This window comes from Phyllostomus discolor, chromosome 1, assembly GCF_004126475.2.
Source record: "Phyllostomus discolor isolate MPI-MPIP mPhyDis1 chromosome 1, mPhyDis1.pri.v3, whole genome shotgun sequence".
In the NCBI taxonomy this organism is placed as follows: domain Eukaryota; kingdom Metazoa; phylum Chordata; class Mammalia; order Chiroptera; family Phyllostomidae; genus Phyllostomus; species Phyllostomus discolor.
Window position 1 is genome coordinate 192,294,566 of NC_040903.2, and position 11,991 is coordinate 192,306,556.

General features: G+C 53.1%; 1 protein-coding gene across 1 annotated transcript; it reads right to left on the minus strand.

The window, feature by feature from the left end:
- Window positions 1-4,474: 4,474 nt before the first annotated feature.
- ZFP36L1 (ZFP36 ring finger protein like 1) lies at window positions 4,475-10,023 on the minus strand. The gene is made up of 2 exons (XM_028505699.2): window positions 9,309-10,023; window positions 4,475-6,962 (listed from the first exon to the last, which is right to left on the minus strand). The coding sequence occupies exons 1-2, from the start codon at window positions 9,363-9,365 to the stop codon at window positions 6,003-6,005; spliced, it is 1,017 nt and encodes a 338-aa protein (XP_028361500.1). The 5' UTR covers window positions 9,366-10,023; the 3' UTR covers window positions 4,475-6,002.
- Window positions 10,024-11,991: the final 1,968 nt, after the last annotated feature.

The window sequence follows — 11,991 nt, forward strand, 5'->3', positions numbered from 1 at the left end:
CTTTTTTTCTTATGTGTATTATTGAACACTCACAATAACTCTGTAACATTGTTATTTTTGAAGTGCAATTTATATGCAATAAAGTGCATAAATCAGCATGCAGCTCAAATCATTTTTATGTGCATTATACTTTGTCTTTTAATCAAATCTCCATCCATGTAGATTGGTCTTGCCTGCTTATGAACGTTGTATAAATGGACTCACAATATGGGCTCTTTTGTGGCAGGTTTCCTTCACTCAACATTATGTTTTTGCAATTCATCCATGTTGTTGTGCATATAAGGCATTTATTTTTTATAGAGCTGTATAGTATTCCATTGTGTGCCTATGCCACAGTTTACCCATTGAACTGGATGTCATCAACACCATCATCCCATTTTGCAAATGAGGAAACTGGGACTCTGAGCTGCCTACTAATTTTTAGCCTGTGGTCAGAGAGTGAGGTTGACTCTGAGCAGGGACTTAAACCCAGGTCCCTGACACCAAAATCCACTGCATGCCCAGGCAGCAGAGTCTCCCACCCCCCTGGAGTACAGGGCGCCGGGGCAGGGCAGAAATGAACTCTGTCCTGTGTGGTCATGAGCTCCTCTCCCTGCAGTACAGTTGGGAGTCAGAGGGCAGCTACCTGACTGGCTCCAGGTGGTGAGAAAATTGCCTCAGGTTTAGCCATTGCCAATATTTATTTTCACTGTGCACCAAGCTGACAGTGCAGGTAACATCGTCACAAACAGCCCTGTACCTTGAGACCTGGCCTTTGCCAACGCGTCATACAGCTGCAAACAGCCTAGATTCTGCAGAGGCATCCTCGTCCCCTGACCAGCAGCCAAGTTTCACGGGTAGGAGGTGAGCACCTGGCTGGCATGTGGGCAGCCCCTGCCCTGGCTCCCCACACATGAATCCCCCACAGTGCTAACTCAGAGGTAACCCTCTGGGACTCATCCAGAAAGCACTGTAGGCCCTAGGGCTAGAAGTTTTCTCTGTAACCCAAACTTTACCCACCAAGGGGTGGTCACCACAGGGCCCCCCAGGGTTGACTTGACCTCAAGAAAAGGCTGAGATTTCCCCATTTCCCAACTCCCTGAATTTCTACTTCCTGCCCAGCAGACCAGCCTGAGAAGAGCTGTCTGAAAGTCAGCAAGCAGGTGGCAAGGAGCCTGGCCAGTCTCCCCCACCCCCCTCCCCCTCTGAACTCAGGTAGAGTTCCAGTCGGTCCAGCCAGACATGATTAAATGGTTGCCTACATGCAGGGCAGGGAGACCCCGGGGGGAGAAGGGCACAGAGCCAAATCCCCAGGCGCCCCGGGCACCTTTTTCTGTCGATCATTAACCGAGGCCACCCCGCTGCGGGCAGAGAAGGGGAAAGTCCAAGGAGGGAGCCTGCCCCCTGCTCCCAGGCCCTGTCCTCCGAACACACCAATCCAGGGCCTCGTGGGACATGAGATCATGACAGTCGGTGGAGGAGGTGTGTGCAGAGTCATCTAATCCAACTGGCTGCCTCTTGTGTCCCTGCAAAATCTCCACAAAAGGCCAAGGGAGACAGGGACTAACACAGGTCGATTCGCAGTTACTATGTGCTAGGGACTGTGCCAGATGTGTTCAGTGTGCCAGCCTGTGACATGGTGGTGACATGCAATGACGGAGCTGGCCTGCCTGGGTTCACATCCTGACACTTCCAGCTATGTGACAGGATAGTGAACTCTGCACCCCAATTTCTCCATATGTAAAATGGAGGTAGTTTAGAACTTCCTCCATGGGGGTCACCGTGAGCACATGACCAGTCAGCACGCATGAAGTTCTCAGACTACCTGGCACTTAGGAAGAGCTGTCATAGCTAATGTCCATGTGATCCTCACCGTCACCGCTTGAACTGCTTGAAATATCGATGGAAAAAATCCAAGGTTGAGTCATTTGCCTAAGGCACAATCTGGTAGAGAGGGAGCTGGGATTTGAACCCTGGTTGAAGGACTTCAACACCCCTCCTTCCTCTTTGCCAGGGGAACTTCCTCCTGCCCTGGCCCTTCTACCTCTTTGGTAACCGGTGCTTCATGATCCAACTGGCTGCAAAGCCCAGCTTTTGTCTGCCCCTACATTCTGTCAAAGGCGCCCCCTCCACCAGCGCACCACTGAGGAACAACAGATTCCCAGCCTTCCTCTTTAAAATGAGGCTTCCGGGCCTAAAAAGGTTAAGTCATTGCTCAGTGGCCAAAATAACTCATGTCTTTGAGCTGTTCCAAGAGACTGTTAGCTAAGGGCCAGTCCATAGGTTGCGGGGCCAACAGACACGGAGACCCAGCCCAGCCAGGGCAGACCTTGTGCAGACCCCCAAACCGGAGATGCCCCACGGTCTCGGGAAGGAGTTGGGGAAGTAGGCCTCATGCCCCAGGAAGTCGGCTGACTGAGGCTGACCTGGCCTTTCCTGCCCCACTTCCCAATGTGTAGACCTTGCCTCCAGCTCTCTCAGCATGGCCCCTATGCCCCCCAGACTGCAGATGAGGATGGAGGTCCCCTGCCAGCTGGGCTCACACCTCCCTTGATGCCCTGCCGGCCTGGAGCACAGGATGGCTGCGGAGGCCCTCTCGTCTTCTAACATCCTGGTTGAAGAATGGGACTACAATTCTGCCATTTCCTTTCCCAAGTAGCTTTGGACCTATCGCTTATTTAAGATCTAGATGATAGAAACATCAGGCTCTTGGGCAACCAAGCTCCCTTGGAACAGAGAGCTTCCCCAGACCATAGGGAGCCTCCCCTTGTCTTTACAGACCACCCCGCCCCCAACCTTCAGGGCCTCCTCCATCATCACCCACGGACTCAAGGGAGGAAAGTCTGGGCAGGCAGTATGGGTATGCTTAGTCCCCTCAGCCCAGCCAGGAGCCAGGAAATTAGATGTCTGCCATATGCCCATCTACACCTGAGGGAAAGAGCTCAAGGTGAGCGATTCAAGGTCTTTTTGCTTTCAGAGGGAGATCACATGCCACTGCCACCACCACCACTACCCAACACACACACACACACACACACACACACACAGTCATTCTGCCTTAAGGGACAGAGTTCAGTCAAGCCCCAGAAGGCTGCTTTTTCTCCCTCTTCCTCCACCCATCTTTCCCATGAGAGGTAATTGTCCTTTTTCTACTTCACATCTCTGCCCCCCACCCCCAGCAGAGACCTGCTGGCCTGGGAAGGAAGAGTTGGCAGGGTGCATAAGGTAGGCCTTCCCCAGCCTCAAGGACAGCCCCGACACAACCAATTTCTAATGCAGACCTGCCTGCCTTTGGCCAGGTGGAGTCAAGCTGGAAATTCAGCTTACCCCCTAAAACTTACTGAATGCAAGGAACCAAAGGCAGCCGAGCCTCAAATAGTGTTATCTCCAACTTCCCAAAAAGAAATCTTCCCCAAGAACCAGACTTGGGGTTTTCAGAAGGATCCATCCTCTTGGACAAGCAAAACATCTGCTGTCTGCAGGCATCTGGCCTTGGCTTGGTTGCTTCTGGCCAAGGAGACAGCACCCTTCCAAAGGTGAGTTTCCCCACTCTGCCTGGCATCAGGGTATCACAAAGACCAAGGGAGTGAGACCTAAAGACAACTTCCTGTTATGCTGGCCTTTTCAATACCCACTTCCCCTGAACAGCCCTCCCAACGCATAAGCACAAGTCAGATCCAGGTAAAACTGCCCCCATCCCCGGGGCCCTGAGATTGAGCCCCTCACCACCCTAGGTGCACCTCTCTGAGCCTATAATCCTTCATATTCACTCCAAGTAGTTTGAAGATAGGGCTTTAGGCCAACTACCCGTGGGAAAACGAGCCTGGAAGCAGCCATATCCCTCACCCAAATCCATGTTTGCTGGTGTGCCATGTGCTAGGTCCCCCCCGTTTTGAAACCCCAAACGCCATCCCCAGGCTATGCAGAGAAGCCCTGTGCTTTGGCAGCCCTGAAGAACCTGCCTCCACACAGGTGGGCAAGGCTGGCCCCTGGTCAGCCACCAACACACCAGGCAGGTAATCCAGGTAAGTACAGGCTGTTTTGCAATAAACCTCCACCCCACCCTCTGAGCTCAGCAGACTTCCAGCACCATCCACCAAGGGAGCTGGCCAGCCATTGGTCACCCTGCAGCCCACACAGGAGACAGGCCTACAAAGTAGAACCCCAAACCAAGTAAAACCAGCTTCACCATCAATGTTTCTTGAAAAAAAAAAAACAAAAACGGGGTTTATTGATTTTTAAACTGCAAATAGTCGTTACAAAAAGTTTTTTTTTCTTTTAAATAAATTCACACAAAGAAAGAGAAATAGAAAGCGACGGTAGTGACCAGCAAGAGGAATAATAATTACATTCATCTTAATGTGTGTGTGCCAGTTCTGTTCGCCTCGACATTGGACAACTCTACACCTGGAATCCAGAACCTCAGATCTGCGATCGGAATGTCTTGAGATGGGCACGTGGAAGTCAAAGGGCTTCTCTTTTTTTCCCCTTCTAGAAGCTATACACAGAAAGTTGTCTTCCTTCTGTGCTGTCACAGAACTTCTACATACATTCTCAGTCCTAGTTGTGAAAGGCCTTAAGAGAAAGAAACTCAATTTGCAGTCCAACACAAAGGGGGGAGATTTCTAAAATAAATAATCCAACAGTTTTTTGCATTTTTTTAAATTAATTTTTCATTTTTTTAAAATAAAATAACCAAAAAAAGTGTAAAGTTACAAAAATGTCGTTGAAGAATAATATATTAAAACTGTGGAAAAAAGGGAAAAAGACACGTCACAAAATTTTAAGATTAATATGAAGATCATAATTTAACATAAAAGAATATATTCTATGGATTTGTCATCCCGATAAATATGAACAAAATTAACAAAAAAAAAGCATAGTTTGGCAATAAATACGTTTTGATAAGTTAAATAAGCTTTTTTATATTGATGTGCAGTGACAAGCAAAATTTTTGCTCTCCAATTTCTGAAAGTTATATGAAGTTAAAAACCCAGGGAAAAAAGCATGGCGTGAGTGCTCTAAGGGTAGACCTACGGTATTCTAGAGCAAAACCATTAAAGCTACTTCTACGGGAAATCGTTTTACACAGATATTGTATGTGGAATGAATACCATTAACTCTCACCCCTTACGTTTTTTTTAGCTTTTCTCTCTTTTTTTTGTCATTTTTTTTTTAAAAGATGTCACATATGAACTGGGGAACTTTAGCACCAAAATCAAGTCTCTCATAGTCCATCTAGCTTCCCCTTCCTCCCCACTTAAAAAAAAAAGAAGAAAAAAATTAAATCACAAAGTCCCACTTCTGTCACAATCTTCATCCACTTTTTTGTCTTCCTTCCTGTAGACCTACTAGAACCCAGGCAAGATTAGTCAACAAAGGTTCAGGTCGGGAAGAAAAAAGGTTTTGAACGTCTAGCTAGGTTTCCCCGAAAACCCAAGTCTGGCAACAACTCTCCCAAGGGGTGTGGGGGGGGTTCACTGGGGAGGGGAGGAAGTGTGTGGGAGACTGAAACGAGGGAAGGTGCAGTTGTGTCGCCAGTGGAGGGAGCTGCTGGTCTGGGTCCCCCCTCCCCCCCATGGGCAGAGGCTCTGGGAGGCCCACGGGTGCCCTCTGGCGCTGAAGAGGTAATGTAGTCACAGTGACAAAGTTAGATTACAAGGCACTAAGTTGCTTCTGTAAACTGTTACTGCTTTTTCTTTTGTGATTTGGCACTTAAGGCTTAAGCCAGGGGGGGGGAAGGCATCTACTGACAAATATGGTACTTGTCTGTTATGCATGGTAAGTGGGCTATAAAATCAAGGGAGGGGGTTCAAACCAGAGGAAGCTACTGACAAATTGACTTGTCCTTATGTTAGGGGGTTAAAAGGGGCAGAGTAGGGAGCATTCCAAGGTTCTAGGGGAAAGGGATTGAGCTTAACCTTGTTAATGTCAGGGTTGTAGGGGAGGTCTGGGAGAGGGGGTAGGGGGTGCGGGTATGGGGTGGGGCGGTGGAGTGGGTAGGGGTCCCTCCCTACCCTGGCTTAGTCATCTGAGATGGAAAGTCTGCTGAAAATGGGCAGGCGTCTTGAGTTGTCCAAGGTGGGGGAGTCTGAGCCACTGTGGCTGCTGCTGGAGCTGCTCAGGTAGCCCTCCTGGTCCGAGAGAGAATCCTGAGGGCTAGGGGGAGAGTCAAACATGTGAGGGGACTCGGACATGGGCCGGAAAAGGAAGGTAGTGGGAGAGCCACCCCCGGGCAGCCCCATGCTGGGGGCAAAGAGGCTCGCCAGCTCCTGGCTGGAGAAGGCAAAGGGGTTATTGGTGCTATCGGGCAAGGTGGGCGAGCCCAGGAGGTCATCGGCGCTCAGGATGGGGGGTGGGGTGATGGACGTGGGGCTGTCCAGCAGCCCTGTGGCAGCGGCGGTGGCAGCGGCACTGGGAAACCCAGCAAAGCTAAAGCTATGCTGGAGACGCGGACGGTCGGCGGAGAGGTCCCGGGCCCCGGCCAGGGCGCGGCGCTCCTCGGCATTGTGGATGAAGTGGCAGCGGGGCCCGTACGGGCAGAAGCCGATGGTGTGGAAGGTGCGGCACAGCTCTGTCTTGTACTTGGGGTGGCGGGTCAGGCTTCGCAGCTCATGGATGCCGTGTGCGAACTGGCACTTGTCCCCGTACTTACAGGCGCCATTCTCCTCGAAGGGGCGGCACAGCTCCGTCTTGTAGCGGCTGGAATTGACCTGGCCACTTCCAGGCTGCTTCTGGGTGGGGAGCAGCCGCTCGCCCCCTTCTGAGAAAGAGCGGTCTCGGAAGCGGCTATCCCGAGAGCTCAGAGCTGGGGCTGGCTCACCCTTGAGGCTGCTGAGGAGCTGGTTCTGGTGGAACTTGGAGCTGGGCAGGGTGACAGAGTGCCTCCGGGGGAAGCCCCCACCAGTGGGGGTGCCCACCGCCTTCCTGTCCAGCAGGCAGCCCCCTGTGCTGGGAGTACTATAGTTGAGCATCTTGTTGCCCTGCAGGAAAGAGAGGAGAGAGGGGATGGTTAGTGACAAGGCTGTCCACCTGGCCCAGAGAGAGCAGCCCCCACTGAGGACAGCCCCCTACAATCAGAAACACCTCTAAGGAACCACCCTGCCCATGCCCCCACAAAGCCCCTCCCCTCCTCTTCCACAGAGGAGCTACCTGGTTTACTTTGGTTTCCCCAAAAAAGCCCTCCATATCCTGCCCCCAAAGCTACCACTTATATCCATACTTCCCAAATAGATTCCTCAGCTCAGGACACCTCACATTATGCAGACCTCTCTCGACTGCCCCTCCCCCTAACGAAAGCAGGTAAACTGGAGGAGTCCGTGAGCTCCAGCCCCCTCTGAGCAGTCCCTGCTTAGATGACCACCCCCAAACCTGGCCTAAGACTCTTCACTTCCTCCTTCAGAAGTGTTCCCTTCCTTTAGCAACAGGTTTCCAAACTGCCTTCACTTTTATCTTGGGGGGTGGGGGGCGGCAGGCAGTAGCAGGGGGATGGAAGAGAAATCCCCTGTCCCCGGTCTGGGGCTAGGCAGGGAGAGAGATGTGATTCCTAAAAGTAAAACTCGTTTCCCCACGCTCCGAACAGAGTTGCCTTCCACAGCTTTCCCCCCCACATCCCCTCCACTGGGAAGATGCCTTTGCAATTAGTCTTCTGGCTCCAAGAGCAGGGTGGAATAAGAGCACCAGTGTTTAATCTTTAACGCAAAGCTGCGGGTGGGAAGGAAAAAGAAAGCACCAAATCCCCCCACCCGCCTGCCAATCAATAATGGGTTTGGGCGGTGGGGGCAAAGCCACCACAGGCAGGTTTCTGTTCCAAAGGGACCCGTCACCTGCTCAAACTGGACCCAAGATTCGGAAAGGGTGCTGGGGGAGAAGGGCGAATGACCTGGGAGCTGGCTCCCAGCCCATGTGGGTGTCATTGTACAAATTCTAAAGTTGGTCCCCTAGGATCAGCTGCGGGGGATCGGGAATCTGTAACAGCAACCACCCCACGGAGAGCGGATTACAGGAACCAAGTTGAGAGCCGGTTCCCAACAATGAGGTTCATTTAAAAAGTCCTGTGGGGGGAGGGGGCAAGAGAAAGAGAAATAGATCAAAGAGCGAGAGAGCTGGGAAGAGAAGGAAGAAGTGCGGGGAGAACTCAGCCGCCAGGGCAACTGGAGTTTGGGTTTGAGAACGCGCCGGGAGGGAAAGAAACGGAGGTTCCAAAATTTTGATGTTTCTCTTCAGCTCCTCGGCGTCCCTGCACCCCAACCCCGCAGCCCTGGGGCCCTGGCAGCTGCGCCGACTGGAGAAGCAAGCTGGGAAAAGAGAGCAACATGACCCGACGTGTTTAAAAGGCAAAAATACTTTAGCAATTAAAAGTAGCCTAGCAGCTTCCCTATTTCTTTAGGAAGAAAACTGAGGAGAGGTAGCGAAGAAAAAAACGAACACCCATAGGCTTGCTTCCCTGTGTACACTTAAACCGCCCCCCTTGAACATGCAGAGCTTAAAACTTGCTTCTTCTCACACTGGCTGGCAAGCTACACCGCTTAAGGACGCCCCCATTAAATCCCTCCTCGCGAAGGCCCCTGAATTCAGACCAGCATTTGTTATCCTGTCCCCCTCACCCTCCGTATCTACGAGCCGCAGTCCCCCAGAAAACCAGCAGATGGGTCTACCGAAGTCCCGCTTTCACCCCCAAAGTTTGCAGTACGACCGCCTATCCCAAGAGGAAGCCTGGCCGAGCTGGGGCCAACTGAAGCCCCGCTGCAATTTTGCAACACCCTTTTGAATGACAACTCTTGGCCTTTTCCTCGCGGATTCCAGCCCCTTCAAATCAGAAGAGAGAATCTCCCAGCAAAACGCCCGGAGACTCACTTCACCGAGGGAGCCTCTTCCCAGCCCCACCCGCCCGCAATGCGTCCGACGAGACTCGAACCCTCGGATGGTGGCGATGCCCAGAGCACACACCGGGAAACCGAGCGCACCAGCGAAACTGGGCTCAGGCAGCACGTGACCACCCCCAAGTGCCCCAATCCAAGCCAGCTGCCTGGCGCCCCTCGGGGAGCCCCGCCACACAAACTTCACTTCACCCCTGAACACTCTGGTCTCGGGGTTACATTCCCATGCAGTCCGCGCGCAGGGGCTGTTTCAACTCAAACGGTGGGGTGGAGAGGACCAAATTCCTTCAAACTGGGGAGGAGGGGAGAACGGGGCGGAAATTGAAAAACTATCTTAGCTCTCTCCCTTTCCCCTCTGCTTTCCCAGGCATAAACTTCTGGGGGTTCTCTTTTTCAGGCAAAAGAGAAAAGGGAAAATCTTTGAAAAGCAAATGCTCCGCCCCAATTTACCTTGCATAAAACTTCGCTCAGGTCGAAGATGGTGGCAGACACGAGGGTGGTGGTCATCGTGGGCGCTCGCACGGGGCAGGGACGAGGATCTGGTGTGCCGCGAAGGTCCCGGTGCGGGGAAGGCGCAGCCTCCGGCTCTCCGGTCAGGAGTCCCACACGCCTGCTCCCGGGGCCCCTCGCCTTTCTGACTCTCTCCGGCTGCGGCGCGCGAAGACCAATTTATAGTAGATCAGGAGAGGAGGAGTTTAAACTTATTTAAATAAGGAAGAGGAGGAAAAAAAGTTGATTGACACTGAAGTTGAATCAGCCATGCGGTCAAACTCGGGGGAAAAAAAAACTTTCAAAAAGAAGAAGGGGGAGGGGAGACGTGAAAAGTAGGCGAGGGAGAAAAAAAAAAAAAAACACCTCCCAGCCGCGCTCAACTTTTTTTTTTTCTTAAAGAGGAAAAGTTTGGAGTCCGCTCGCTTCGCTAGCCGGCGCCCTTCTCCCCGGCCGCGCTCCCCTCCTTTGTCAGCCGGCGATCTGGGTTCTGTGACATCACTCATTCCACCCTCTTCGGGGTTCTTGTTGTCGTGTTGTTGTTGTTTGTCGGGCAGGAAGGCGGGCTCAACTTTCTCTTTTCGCGAGCGGGAGCCGGAGCCTGCCCTGAGCCCCGCTGCCGTTTCCATCTTGAGCGGATCTTCCTCCAAACTTCTCCAAGCGCCCCGCACGACTTGCTCTTTCCGAGTGGTCGTCGGCACTCGGCTCCCCTCCGCAAACCTGGCCGGGCGAGGAGATTGAAACTGGGAAGTTTGGGACGCACAAAGCCTTCAACTCTAGGGTTCCACGTTTGGTTTTTTGGTGGTTGGGTTTTTTTTTTTTTTCTTTCTTTTTTTTTTTTTTTCAGCTGGCGGGAGTGGGGCGGAGAGAGTGGGAAGGCCCGGGTAGCGAAACGACCACCGCCCGGGCGGATGGTTTATGTTAGCAGGATTGGGAGTTGTTTTTATTTCGCGCTCCTAATCTTTAAACTTCTTTATAAAGTAAACCTAAATCCTCGTGAACGCCCTCTCCTCCCCCCCCCCCACGCAAAACCCACCCAGCAACACAACTTTCCACGCGGGCTCTGAACCGGGGCCGCGCCGAAACAGACGCACGCACTCACGCCTAGACGCTTGAACAATGAAAAAAGTTACTTTGACAAGAATGAGGGTAAAGCGGTGGGGGAGGCGACACTTAACTTATTGTTGTTCCTCCCCCGCCCCCTCCGGAACGGAACATATGGCTTGTCACGCTGCGCTGTTCGGGCGGGATGGGGCGGGGGGGGGGCGGGAAGGGGGCATGGGATCCTCGAAACCCAAAGGCCTCGGATAGATTGTTACTCCTTCCAACACTGTAAAATTGTATTTATTTACTGCTATATTCGGATGCCCCTCCACTCACCCAAATAAAAGTTGCTAACGTGTTCCCCACCCGCCCCCGCGCGTTCTCGGGTGTGCTGAGACGAGGGCCGCGGCGGAAACCGCAGGGCTGCGTCTTTCCTATTCCCCCGCGCGCCCGGCCGCCTGCACAGCCCTCGCACGTTTCTTCCCAGCACTGGAGGCCGCCGGGTCTGTTATGAAACCCCGAACGCGGAGTGGCTAAGAGCGGGTTCCATTGCGATGTAATTAGGTCACCCCATTATGAGCACGTTTCTTTGGAAAAGACTGGGCGGGCCAAGCGGAGCGCCGGAGTCGCACTCTCACCATGACTAGCGCCACACACACACGGACACGCGCGCACACTCACATTTCACTGCATTTCTTATTTATTCGTCAGCCTCCGGGCAAACCCAGGCAAAACTTTCAATCACAACTGTTCTAGGAACGGGTTGTTTTTCATCTCTGCGAAACACACAGCTTTTGCTGCAGCGACACGCCGACCTGATCCCCAGCGCGGTCTGCTTTCATTTGTCCGCCTTCTTTGACTTAAATTGATCGCCCCGTTTTTAACCCGGCCGCTGCCCCCTGCCTTTTCTGCTGCTGCTGTCCGGCCGCCTGTTGCTTCCCTCCCTCCCTTTGCTCCCATTTTGCAGCTTTTCATGAAACCTGGCAAGCGCCAGAAAGGGAAATAACTTCCATCCACCTTAATTTAAATCAATCAAATGTAGGTTTCTCTCTTACAGGGATGTTTGCTCGCCCCTTTCCCCAGCTCCAAGAAGGGGGGTGGGAGGCGGCTTCGCGCAGTTTCTTGGTGATGAGGTAATGAGTTCCAGATTTCAGCGCAGAGTAGGGCGCGCGTTAAAACCACAAGGTTAGTCTGCGTCCTAATGTGAAGCTATTTCGGTTTCTCATTCCCCAGCCCCCGCCCCCCAAAAGGGCCCATTGCTCTAACTCTGGAGGGTTCAAGAAGCTGTGCTGGGGGGAGGGGAGAGGTGGAGAAGCCGGGGGTAAGGGGGCCCGAGGCGGGCGGGATCTCCTTCCCCGCCCAGGGCCCGGCCCGCACCCACGGCTCCCCCTCTCCGGGGGGCGGCGCTTTCCCCCGCGGCTGCGGGACCGGCCCGAGCACCACCGAGCGGCCGCGGCGTCCCGCGCTAGTTAAAAAGCCTCCCCCCCCCCCCCCGCCACACACACACACCCTCCCTCCAAAGAGAACCCGATTCCTCGAATTTCCTCCGCTTTTCCAACTCCCAGAAGGCGCTCCCCTCCCCCGCTCCCGGGGACGCGGG

Bases quoted from the DNA above. Each gene is read 5' to 3' on its own strand.
- ZFP36L1 (XM_028505699.2), bottom strand. From the start codon at position 9,365: ATGACCACCACCCTCGTGTCTGCCACCATCTTCGACCTGAGCGAAGTT. The intron at 6,963-9,308 runs GTAAATTGGGGC...TCTTTCCTGCAG, and splicing joins TGAGCGAAGTTTTATGCAAG to GGCAACAAGATGCTCAACTA.